The 13782-nt window shown below is 37.3% G+C and overlaps 1 protein-coding gene across 1 annotated transcript in view; it reads right to left on the bottom strand.

Annotated features, from left to right (window-relative positions):
- SCGN (secretagogin, EF-hand calcium binding protein) overlaps nt 1–13782 on the bottom strand; it is a 73620-nt gene that overhangs the window by 48119 nt on the left and 11719 nt on the right. Inside the window, exon 3 of the mRNA XM_069094939.1 lies at nt 4075–4167. Within this exon, the coding sequence (XP_068951040.1) occupies nt 4075–4167 (93 nt within the window). The remainder of the gene's footprint in view (nt 1–4074; nt 4168–13782) is intronic.

Consider the following 13782-nt stretch of genomic DNA (forward strand, 5'->3'; position numbering starts at 1 on the left):
CTCTCTCTCCCATCATCTAGCTGCTCTGACTTCCAGCTTACTGTGGGCTCTGCTGCACACTTCAGCAAACTCCTCCTACCACACACTCCATTAAGCCTATTAGGGGGCAGGGTACATCTTCAAAGCAGGGAAGGTCTTCAAATTCCCTTAGGCTTATTAAGGGACAGGGAAGATCTTTGAATTCCCATTCCTATTAGAGCTCCAAAGAAGAAATATGAGAACATACCTCCCTATCTTCTTTTCAGAGGTGAGTGGTTATGGGTATGAAACTCTACATAACAATGTCAGACTTGGTTAATGTGTTAATTTGTTTTGCTTAACTGTTTTCCTTCTTTTTAAAATTCTTTATTATAATGACTTCTGGTCATGGACATAGGAAAGATGCTAATAAAATTTTAATTTAAAAACTCCTCAGTTTTTTCTAATCTGTAAAATGGAAATGATAATAGTATAAACATCACAGAATTGTTTCAAGGATCAGATGAAATAATGGGATCACATAGCTAGAGTCAGATGGAATGTCAGAGGCTACAATCCAATTCTTTCATTTTACAGATGAGGAAACTGAGACCCAGAGAAGCAAAGTGACTTTCCCAAAGTGACACAAGTATCAGAGGTAAGATAGTTTATGTAAAGTGATTTTCAAAACTGAAAGCATTCCATAAATGGGAGCTACTAAATGTTTAGGTCCTTCCTAAACATCTTTGAAAAGCTTAACTCTGATCAATGAATCACCAAACATGACTCCAGAAACTGATGGACTCAGGGTACAGAATAAGACACTTTTGGAAATGGCAAAGGTGGGATTGGTTTTTTTTTTTTCTTAACTAGGTTTATTTGTTACAAGGATTATATTTTTCTTTTCTTTTTTTAATTTGAAGAGGATATTCAAAGAGGGGAATGGAGCTAGTATTTGAGTTACTTCAAAAAAAAAAAGAAGTAAAGAAAGAAAAGGTGGTCATGGAAGTATTTTTAAAATGCATACAACAGGGGCGGCTAGGTGAATAGAGCACCGGCCCTGGAGTCAGGAGGACTGAGTTCAAATCGGGCCTCAGACACTTAACACAAAAACTAGCCCTGTGACCTTGGGCAAGTCACTTAATCCCAATTGCCCTACCTTCCCTCCTCCAAAAAAGCAAAAAAAAAAAAGATTCACAGAAGAGAAGAGCAATAATTTCAGAAGGAAGCACAGACAAGCAGGACAGTTTTGAAAATAACATAGGATTTATTATATACTTAAAAAAAAACAAGCTGTATGTAATAGAAATTCACGTTTTCATACATTCTCCTTCTTATGTTCTACTTAGTTTATGGAAATGTTTATTTTTTAGTTAATTGGATTGAAAAATTAAAAAGTCAAATCTAAAATGAACATTAGCTCATTTGGATGGGGCTGCAAAACCTGGTGCCTCTATTGACTTCCCCAGGACCTGGCCTTCCAGTTACACGATGACAACGGCATTCTTTCTAAAAACAAAAATCCAGGTTCTGGAAGATGTTATTCAGGGTCCCCCAAATTGTTTGTGAAGAGAAACTGCTATTTTTTCCCTTAAAGCTCAGAGGTGAGGGGCAATTAGGTTAAGTAGAACCTCAGCCCCCACCCCCATCCCTTCTCAGCTACAAATCTTTCCTTGTTAGGAATTCTTGTAGCTGTAGAGGGAAGGGCTTTTCAATGGTAGGTAAGATGCTGAGAATTAACTTATAGTTATTAATAATGAATTAATTATAGCTATTGAATTAATAATAATTTATAATATATTAATAATTAATTCTTTTTATTATAATTTATATAAATATATTTTAAAGTATATAATGAATTCTATGCTATTTTCAAAACTGTCCTGCTCATCTGTGCTTCCTTCTGAATTTATTGCTCTTCTCTTCTATGCATTTTAAAAACACTTCCATGACCACCTTTTCTTTCTTTACTTCTTTTTTTCAAGTAGTTCAAATACTAGCTCCATTACCTCCTTCAATTAACTTATAGTTATTATAAATTATTATTAATATATAATAAATCATTAACAATTATAGAATTTATATTTATTATAATAATTCTGAATTATTAATAATGTAATTATTATAAATAATAAATTAATAATTCATTATTATTACCAGTTAACACCAACAGCACTTACTGAAAACCTATTGTATTCACTTGGTCCCTGAAGCTTACTCCAGGGAGACCTCAGTCTACTGAAGGGATAAGATACCCCCCCCCCCCCCCAGATAGTAAGGTAGGGGAATCTGTGTTACAGTAACATTTCACAGAACAGGAAAAAAAATAGAGTGAATAGGGACTGACTTCAGCATTTTGGAATATTAGACTTTTAAAAAAGTCTTCCCATCAATATTTCTACTTTTTTTATATAAGAAGAGTTACTATCTTGCCATTTTGCTACTGTTTTCCCAGGAAAAGGAGCAAGTTTTAAGTGCTATTGGAAACTAGAAGTACAGTAGGATTATTTTGTCCACTAAGTGAGTACTAAAATGACAAATGAAGTTATCTTATCAAGCTTTGTGCCCCTAGGCAAGATGATGTAACTGTTCAAAACAGATGTTGTCTGCCCTGTTCTTAAAAATCTTCAGGGATAGTTTTTCCAGCCTTCACTGTTTGGGGATTTAATTGTCAAGAAAGTTCTGTGTTATGTTTAACTTAAAGCTGACCAGAACATTGTAACTACTGTATGGTAGAGTGTAGACAAGTATGGTGTGTAACAGGACAGATGGCTGACATCTCATTCCAGAGTAGTGGTGAAAGCTGGTGGTGCAATGTCTTCTCCATTGATTTCATTGTAATACCATGTTGTTTCCCTATCTCCATGTTTCCAGATTCCTACTTCCCACTGTTACATCTAAATATCCAGGGGCATAAAATCATGAACAAAACAAATTCTTCCTTTGGAAAGTGGTATATAAAGGAAAAAGGGAACCTTTAAATAGGTGGAGGGGGACAAAGTTCCTCAATGTAAACTTTGAATTCTTTCTTGATCTCTCTTTTTACTTTAGAATTAAAAAAAAAATTAACTAGAAGGGATTTCAGAAATAATCTTATTCAGCTGTTTTGTTTTACAGATGAGGAAAGTGGGACCCCAGGAAAGTCAAACCATTCACCTTTGTAGATATTTTACTATTTTGTGTTGTTGCTAGGTGGCACAGTTGATAGAGTGCTGGGTCTAGAGTCAGGAAGAACTGAGTTCAAATGCAGTCTCAAGCTAGTTATGTGACCCTTGGAAAGTCACTTAACCTGTGGGTGCCTCAGTTTTCTCAACTGTAAAATGGGGGTAATAATAACACCTACCTCTTAGGGTTCTTGTGAAGATCAAATGAGATTATATTTGTAAAGCAGCCTGACAAAGAGCAGATGGCTAATAAATGGTTATTCCCTTCCCTGTCTTACTTATCTGTGTGAATATTTAGTATGTAAGTTCCTTGAGGGAAGGGTCTATTTTCATTCGTCACAAATATTTAAATGCTTGTGGAATTAAATAGCCCAAGTTTATGTGTTTGACTAATAATGGAGACAGACAGAACCCAAGTCTCTTGACTTTAGATCTAGTGCTTTTTCTAGTATCATTACTACTGTTAGCTCATATCCAGAGCCAAGAGAAAAAAATCAGGTCTCCATGTTTCTTCTTCTTTTAGGAGAACATTATTACATACACAGAAATACTCACACACATACAGACACCCACACACATACAGCACACGCACATATATGCACATATGTACTTGTTCAATTATTTCAGTTGTGTCTGACTCTTTGTGACTCCATTTGGGGATTTCTTGGCAAAGATACTGGAGGGGTTTGCCATTTCCTTCTCCAGTTCATTATACAGATGAGAAAACTGAGGCAAACAGGGTTAAGTGACTTGCCTACGATCACACAGCTATTAAGTTTCTGAGGCCAGATTAGAACTCAAGAAGCCGAGCTGTCCTGCCTCTAGTTCTAGCGGTTTATCCACTGCACCTCCTACACACACCTCTAAACACACACATACATGTTGCATACTCATGCTTATCCATACACACATGCAAACACCCACACTCACACGCACAAGGTCTGGAAGGTACCTCTTGTATCTGCAGGTGGCCATCTTCAGAGATGCCACAGGCAGCCAGGAAACGTTTCTTCAACTCTTGAAGTTTCTCTTCTGCTACAGCTTCCTGCATCAAGTCAAACAAAGCAACGAGTTAAAAAAAATCATTGGCACCTCAGAACATGTAAGCCAGTGACTTGCTCAAAGTCCCACAGTCAGTAAAGACCAGATCCAGAATTTGGATCCAAGACTCCTGACTCCACAACCTGACACTCTTTACATTAGTCCTCATTTTGGGTGTGTGTAAGTTAATATTAACCAGTGGGACCGACAAGTGAAAAGCGTGTACAGATAACTATTCATTGTTGGTTTCAATGTATTTGCTCAGATAATTCAAACCAGTAGTTAATTCTAAAATAATAATAATAATAATAGGTACTAAAATAATTATATGAATTATTAAAATATTCATACATATTGCATTTGTGTAGCACTTTGTGAATTACAAAACATTTCCAGATAAATCATTTCACTTGATTCTCATAATAATCCTTTGGACTAATAATTATTATTGCTATTTTTTGATGAAAGCAGAATGTCATAACTTTTAATTTCCTTAGCATCTAAACTAGTATTTCATACATAGTAGATGCTTCATAAGTGTTTACTGAATAAGGAAAATCCATCATCTGGTCACATGTTTTCAGCTCTACCACCCCTAGGACTCCTTGCCCTCCCACTTGTAAATGAAGTAGGTGAAGGAAGGGTAGTCCCAAGAAGCTGAGAAGACACTGTCAGTGACTGTTAGCATGAAAGGGAAGTGCTTATATATTGCTTAGAGAAGGTGCATCATGGACAATTCGTTCTTAGGCAATCAGCAATTGACAGCAGAAGGATTTTATAGACTTTGACCCCATTAGAAGGCAAGGTTCAAGATTTTGTTCTCCTAAAAATGTTTTATTGATGCTTCACAAAAATCACTATCATTTTCCAAATCTTCCCCCTCTCACTAAAACACTTTCTCTCTCTCTCTCTCTCTCAAACAAAGCCACATATTTAAGCATGTAACTAGATGACTTGACTTGGTTGGACAGAGCATTGGGCCTTGAGTCAGGAAGACCTGAGTTCAAATCCTGCCTCAGATACGAGCTGTGTGACCCTGGGCAAGTAACTTAACCTCTGTTTGCCTTAATGCACTGGTGAAGGAAAGGGCAAACCACTCCAGTATCTTTTGTCAAGAAAATCTCATGGACATTATTGGTATCCTATGGTCAATGGCATCATGAAGAGTCACCACTGAGTAAATATTTAAGCAAATCAATTCTGCTTTGGTTTTGTGCTAGTATTTGAAATCCTTAACAGCCAGATTCGAGCCTATCCTCCCTGACTGACCATGTTCCCTCCCAGCCAACCTTATCAAGTTTATATTCCATCTCTTACCTCTGGGTTATTATCCTGGGAATTCCCCCCTCTTTGCCTCCCACTTTCAGAGCCTTTCAAGTTTAAACTCCAGGTGCCCCATCCTAACAGAGACTTTCCTCATTTCCTACCTCTTAGTAACCCCTCCCTGAAAAATTATTTTGTATTTATTTTACATATGTATGTATCTGTACACATATATAAATGAATAGATATGTTGCTGTGCAGATTTTAGAACCTAATAGCCATGTAATATATGACTCTACCATATGGAATACTAGGCAATATTAAATTATTCCTAAGTCTTGGTTAGCTGGTCTAGGCAGTTAGATTTTATAGTTGATAGAGTGCTAGACTCAGACTCAGGAAAACCTGAGTTTAACTTCTGCCCCAGAAATTTATTTTCAATGAGACCCCAGGAAAGTCACTGAACTTCCTTTAGCCTCAGGTTCTTTATCTGTAAATATGGGGATATTAATAACATTTACCTCACAGAGTTTTTGTGAAGATCAAACGATATATTATATGTAAAGCACTTTGCAAACCCTGAAGCACTATTATTATCTGTTACGGCAATAAAACTTTCTATTTTTTAATCAGAACCAAATAGTTCTGATAATTTCTGATTTGTGATATAATTTCATATCCACTCAACTAATCCCTCTTCATTCCTATTTTTTTCATGATTTTCCTTTGAGACTTTTGAACTTTGTTTCCTTTAAGTGAATTTTCTTATTATTTTATCCAATTCTATAAAATTGCCCCTTGGTGGTTTGATTAGCAGGTCACTAAATATGTAAAATAAGTATTATAACTTTTATTATATTGGTGTAGCCCAACCATGAACAATGAATACTTTTATAATTATTTCTAATTAATAACATTAATACTTTCTAATTATTTCTTATTTCTGTAAAGAATATATTGAAGTTGTATTTACATAAGTCTTAAATATGTCTTTATAGGTCAACTCTAGAATTTTTTTGTACATTTGATAGTTATATGCAGTAGAATTTAGTTATCTATCTCTTCTTGCTAGGTTTTATTAGAGTTTTATGAATTTGTTACATCCTGACATTTTTACTGGTTATTAATTTTTCCAATTAATTTTTGTATTGATTTTCTAGGATTCCCTAAACAAACATCATATCATCTATAAGTGATGATAATTTTGCCTTCTCTTGCCTATACTAAAGGTTTAAGATTAAAACTACAAATTAAAAAAAAACAAAATTATTTTTAAAAAATGACAGGGGAAGAAAGAAGTTAGTATTAAATGTACTTTTAAAAAGTACTTGCAGTTTTCCTTCCCAAGAATGTATCATCTCCTGAGCCTCTTGGTGCATATTGCTCTCTGGGGCTTTTTAATATTTAGCTTTCCTCTTACTCATATAGATAGACCCGTCCTGCCATCCCTAAATGTCATCATGATAGGTGAAGAGAGGTAAGGCCAGCCAACCAGACATGGCTCCCCATGGAGAAGCGGGGCTGTTCAAGGGAGCACCCAGCAGGGCAGACTGAGAGGTTTGTCAGTATGAGGTTCTAGCTGTCTAGAACATCAACTAGCAATTCCTGTTTGCTGAGCAGGTAAAGCATCCTTCTAAGACTGTCAGGGCCATTTGCATTTTTAACAGGAGTAGTCATGGATTGTTCAGCTGGTAAGGACTTTAGAATATTTATTTATGATAATATTCATTACTTCTAATATTAGAATATAAATATATTTGGAATATCTGCCTAGGCTAGACACAGGAGACAAAAGCATGCTGCCTCTGCCTTCTTTCTTTTCCAACCCACATTAGTCTGTTTCCTGGTGATATATACATGCCATGCTGAGGCAACATGGCAGAGTGAATGGAGAACTATCCTCAAAGTCAGAGAGGCCCGAATTCAAGCCCCAACTCTCACACATATTAACTGTATGACCCTAGGAAAGTCATGACCTCTCAGTACTCCAAGCAACTCTCTTAGGGGCTCTTGACCTAGATGGTGTCTGTGAAATTAAAAAAGAAAATTTTCAAATAACCATATTATAATATCTTGGTTTCCTTTTTAATCCTATGTATTTTATCTTATGCATTTAAAAGGGGAAGAGAAGGAAAAGGGAATAAGCATTTAGAGAGTGCCTACTATGTACCAGACTCTAATAAATGCTTTACAAATGTTATCTCATCTGCTCTTTATAACAATCCTTCAAGACAGGTGCTGCTATTATTCCCCATTTTACAATCGAGAAAACTTAAATCTAAAATTATTATTCTGGAAAGTTATCCATATGCTTCACCAGACTGCCAAAGGGGTTCATGAAGCAAAAATTGTTAAGAACCCTTACAGTCCAATACTGTAAATTGCTGAGGTGCTGGCTGGCATTAGAAGAGGAAGCTGTTCACCAGGAACCCCCCAAATAAATGAAATCCTAGATCCAGTCCCATCCCTGTCCCTACACATGCCACTTGGCATGGCTATAAAATCCTCTTTAGAAAAAGGTAAAGAAAGTAATGACTAACTGAGACCATTTGTATTAAAAAACTATCTCTCAAATGGTTGCTGGGGAACATTAGTCTCCTGTAATGGATTTCACTTTTATCACTAAAAATCTTGTTTGACATTGTTTTCCTTGGTGTATTCACCATTGCGTGGAGGCAGTTCACCACTAAAGAATAATAAATGAAAAAGTAAGAGGATTCATGTTTATGGAATACTTTAGTGTCCCTGACCCTACTCCTATTTTAAATTCTCCCTCATTTTTATTTCTCTGACTCACTTTTGCCCATCAGTACCTGAAGGTTAAACTCAGTTGAGACTAAGAGCTTGGGCTCAAATTTCAGATTCCTGCTCCAGCCTCTTACCTGCCTACACAGTAAGTGGGTACTTGTTAATTACTTTTTAAAAATAAAGCCATTTAGACAGACTATTCTAATAATTTAGGCACAGATGTCCCCTTTGGGATGCACGTTACTCAGAAAAATCAGAAATGCCCCCAACCTGGGCATATTTTGAAAGGCTGCATCTAGGAAATAAGATGTTCAAAAATCATGGCATCCATTTGAGAAAAGCACCAGACTCCAGAGAGACAATGTCCCTTTAATTGTGGACTCTAGCTAATGATGAGAGCATTCAATAAACATTTAAGCACCTAGAAGATGCAGAACATTATAATAAGTGCTGAGGAGAACCCAAAGTTTAGAGAAAATACAGTCATGTTTACCTTTCCATGGCTCTTTTGAGACTTGTGCTTGAATGTCAAATTTTCTGTTGAACTCTGGCCTTTTCATCAAAATTGCTTGAAACTCCTTTATTTCATTAAATCCATTTTTGCTTCTAAAGGGTTATGCTTAGTTTTGCTGGGTAGGTTATTCTTGGTTGTAATCCTACCTCCTTTGCCCTCCTTCTAGAAGTCATCGTATTCCAAGCCCTCCACTAATTTAATGTAGAAGCTACTCAATCTTGTGTGAGCCTGACTATGGCACCATAATATTTGAATTGTTGTTTTTTTTCTGGATGTTTGCAATATTTTTCTTCTTCATCTGGGAGCTCTGAGGATTGGCTATCATATTCCTGGTAGTTTTAATTTTGGGATCTCTTTTCAGAAGGTGATCAATGAATTCTTTCAATTTCTATTTTACCCTATGGATCTAAGATATTAAAGCATTTTCTTTTATAATTTTTTGATATATGATGTCTAAGCTCTTTTTTTGATCATAGTTTTCAGGGAGTCTAATAATTCTTAAATTATCTCTCCTCCATATATTTTCTGGGCAGTTGTTTTTCTGATGAGATGTTTCACATTTTCTTCTATTTTTTCATTTTTTTAACTTTGTTTTATTTTTTCTTGATATCTCATGGAGTCATTAGTTTCTTCTTCCTCAATTCTAATTTTAAAGGGAATTTCTTCAGTGAATTTTTGAACCTCTTTTTTTTCCATTTGGCCTATTCTGCTTTTTAAGGGATTCTTTTCTTCAGAGAATTTTTGTGCCTCTTTTTTATTATCTATTCATAATTTTCTTGCATCACTCTCATTTCTTTCCCCAATATTTCCTCTACCACTATTATCTCTTGCTTTAACTTTTCCAGGAATTCTTGCTGGGCTTGAGTTCAAGTAGAATTTTCCTGTGAGGCTTTGCTTGTAGCTGTTTTCACATTGTTGTCTTCTTCTGAGTTTATTTCTTATTTATTTTCTGCCACCATAGTAACCTTTTACGGTCAAGTTCTTTTTGTTGTTTTTCTCATTTCTTGACTTTGAATTTTATGTTAATGTTGGGTTCTGTTCACTTGTGGGTGGGGTGGCACTGGACCAAGCTTCAGGATCTTTTATGCTGCTGTTTTCAAAGCTACTTCTGGGGTTCTACAAGTTTTTAGTGCTTCCAAGGTGGTATGGTACAGAGAGAGGTGTGGTCACTGCTTTTCTGGTCTACACTCTGGTCTTTACCCAGGAAGGGCCCCTGCTTCCCTGCAGCTGCAAGTGCTAGTTCTTCTTTTGGCCCTGGAACTGTGACCAAGTCTCCTACTCCCTTGTGACTGACCACAAGCACTCCTCTTCATCCTGGAACTGCAATGCAGAACTGCATATGGGCAATAGAGTTACAAATCAGTGCCAACTGCACCCAGTGCCAACAATGGGTCCCCTGTAATTTCTTTCTGGCCAGTTGTCTGCCTCCTCTCCTTTACTATCTTTGGGTTGTGAGCTCCCAATGCTAATGCTCCTGCTGCTATTGCAACCACCTCCAAAGCCCACAGCTGTTGCTGCTGTGAACACTTTGGACCAGCACCCCCTGAGTGTCACAGACCTTTTCTGCTGGTCTACTAAATTGTCTTGGCTAGAAAAATATTTTATCCTGACCTTTCGTTGGCTCTGCTCCTCCAAAATTTGATTTGAGGAGTTTTTTTAAAGCTGGTGTGCTTGAGGCAGCAACTACTGGGTCAGAAGAGTGGATTGTCATGTATTTAGTCTGAGCACTTAAGCCTAGAAATCAGGGTTTGATTTTCAAAAATTGGTTAGACTTGAGAAAATGATAGAAAAAATGTTCATAATAATGCAAATTAACTTTAAAAGTGTGTATTTGTTTACAATTTTTTCCCTGGAAAACTGGCTGTTTAACATTTATGTGCACATCCCTGGATGCAGGATGTATATGTGTGCATGCATACACGCATGCATGCATGCATAAATGTACACATGTATGCCTATACATGCACATATACACATATGAATATGTATATATGCCGTGTATGTGGGTATACACACAATTCATATATACATGCATATTTGTATTGTTATATATGTATATTACATATGTACATATATACATACATACTGATTTTGGGAGACATTGAGTGTTAAACTTGGGCAAGGCAGGGGACAGAGGCAGAGAAGAGGATATAAGAAAAGATTTCTTATAGGAGATGGCACCTAAGCTGAGCCTGGGTAAAAGCTATGGATTCTTAAATGCAGAGGTTCATCCAAGCTTTTAGGACAGTCTCTAAAAAAAACATGGAGATGGGAAATGGGATGTTCAATTCAGGGAACAGCTGATAGTTTTATTAGAGTGTAATACACAGTAATGTAAAACTACTTCTGAAAGTGCAGGTGACAGCCAGATTCTAGAAGACATTAATTGACAGGTTGAGGAGCTTGTACTTTTTCTAGAGTGAACAAAGAACCATAGAAGATATTTGAAACAGGCGGGTGGCATGATTGGAACTGTGTTTTAGGAATATTACTTTAGAAGCTATGTAAAGGAAACATTGGAGACTGGAGAAACTAGAAAGACGAGACAAATTAGGAATCTGTTGCAATAATTCAGAAAAGAAGTGAACATGGCATGAGCCAAGGTAGTGGCTGTATATAGAGAGAGAAGGAGTCAGATGTGACAGATGTGGTGGGAATAGAATTAACAAGACTCTTTCTATTCTTTTGCACCAACAGAAGCCTGTGTAATACCTTGTTGAAATAATTAACTCATTATAAGCCTAGGGACAGTATAATTGCCCTTCAGGTCTCAATGGTCCCCTTGTTTGTTGCTTTGGGGTATTTCTATTAAACTAGAAGTTAGGAGTACAATTACAAACACTCCAAGCCTCCAGTTAGGAAAATTCCTAGGCAGTGGTTTGGCTCTCTGCCTTAATTTACATTTATATTTGTCTCCAGCTAACTAATCCCTGACTTCTTTGTGATTGAGGCAAAATTCAAGTTACTGGAAACATTTGGGTAAAGAAGCAGCAGAGTGTACTATAATGTCTGTCAAGAGACAGGAAGACTCATCTTTATGATTTCAAATCTGGTCTCAGACACTTACTAGCTGTGTGACCCTGGGAAAGTCACTTCACCCTGTTTGCCTCAGTTTCCTCATCTGTAAAATGAGCTGGAGGAGGAAACGGCAAACCACTGTAGTATCTTTGCCAAGAAAACCCTTCAAATGGGGTCATGAAGAGTTAGACATGATTGAAAAATGACTCAATAACAACACAAGGAAGGGAAATTGGGTGAAAAAGCAGACATTTCACAGAACCTCCCTTAGTCCTTGAAGAAATGGGCATGATGGAAACTTTTGATGGGACTTTGTTGCCTATTGGGTCAATCTCCCTTCCTGTCTCTCCCTTCTAAGCCTCAATTCAAATTTCTGTTGTGTTACCCTTGGGCTGCCAATTCTTTCTGACTCACTCTGGATATCCCTACTCCTTCCTCTCAGCTGCTGGACCCTCAAAGTTACTCCCCTGCTCTGAACTAGGTCCTCCTTTCATATACACTCCTAAGGGTTATGGGAACATACTTCCTGTCTCACCTATTTGAGGCATCCTTGATTCAAAGTGGTACAGAGCTTTGTGAAAAGTCTAGAGTTATTCTCATCTGAAAACAAACAGGATCAGGGGTTAGCATCTTGACCCTTACTTTAAATGCTTGGGGTGGGAGTGATTTGATTGATTTACTCAACTCCCACTTCCCTTCTCCAGAAAGCACTGCCTTCTTTGCCACCATCTCCAGGAGGGGCCACATATCTTATGCCATGTGGACACACTGGACCAGAGGGAGGCATACTTCTTGCTCCTCATTGCTACTTCCAGACTGTCCCCCTGCCGCTACCAGTAAGCAACTTCTACTTTGAGGTTCCCTATAGCCATCTGTTTCACCTGGTTCAGATTCTTATTATAATCATCTACCAGCCTCTGGGTAATTCTCCTGATAGGAGATGCCCTTTCCCACCTGTCCCTCATAGCCCTAACTGATAAAATGACAGGAGGGATAAGAGCAGAACTTGTTCAGTCATTTTTAGACTCTTCTTGACCTCTTTTGGGATTTTCTTGGCAAAGATACTGGAGTGGTTTGCCATTTCCTTCTCCAGCTTATTTTACAGATTGGGGAAACTGAGACCAAAATGGTGAAGTGACTTGTCTATGGTCACATAGCTAGAAAGTATCTAAGGTCAGATTTGAATTCAGGAAGATGAGCTTTCCTGACTCCAGGCCAGCACTCTATCTATTGTGCCACCTAGTTGCCCCTAAGTATTTACATGGTCCTTAATTGTGTTGTATGCTTTTAGCACTCTCTCTACAACTGGGCTATGAGCATAAGGTCAGGAACCAATACTTTCATATCCTCTTTAACACCTAATGTAGTTCAGGGCTCCTAGAAGGTATTTAATGCTTGTTTCTTGACTAAACAGTGTCTTGTACATAATTTTCTAGTTTTTTAAGTATATTACATCTTGTCTTTCTCTATAAGTTGTTATCTTGGAGGCATAGGACTTTTTCCTTGCCACTCTTGCAAACAGTACCATGTGCTTACTAAGTATTTCCCTATTTGACTCTCACCCTCAATGTATCTTTCCTTCACTGTCTATGGCAGACCTAGGTAGGTAGCCATCTACCTACTTCTTTCATCTCTTACTTGCTCTCTTCACTCATGGACACTCAAAAGAAAAAGAGTCTGACTGAGGAGTAGAAAAAATAACCTAAAGCATATAAATAGGAAAGATAGATCTGGGGCTGAAGAAAGGATGGGCAAGGGGGTGGGGCAGAAAAGAAAAAAAAATCCAGCCATGGAGGATTTGCAGAGGGAAATCCAATAGAGAAGAAAAGTTTCACTGCATGGGGGTGTAATGAAATGCCAAGGAAAGGCAACTTCCCAAGGTTCAGAATACCAGCATAGGCGCTCTCCATTTTATTCAGTGACCAACCAAGAACAGAGAAGATCAAAACATGACATCATTCCAAATACAGCATTTACTAAATGTGATTAAATAATCTCCAAGTACTACCCCACCCCAGGACCTTCCAATCATTCAATCAATTACAAAGTCTCTGTTCTAAATACTTCTCCACCCCT

Source organism: Petaurus breviceps, unplaced genomic scaffold, assembly GCF_028583685.1.
Source record: "Petaurus breviceps papuanus isolate PSGF00001 unplaced genomic scaffold, PetGlider_PUasm1.0 224, whole genome shotgun sequence".
NCBI lineage: Eukaryota > Metazoa > Chordata > Mammalia > Diprotodontia > Petauridae > Petaurus > Petaurus breviceps.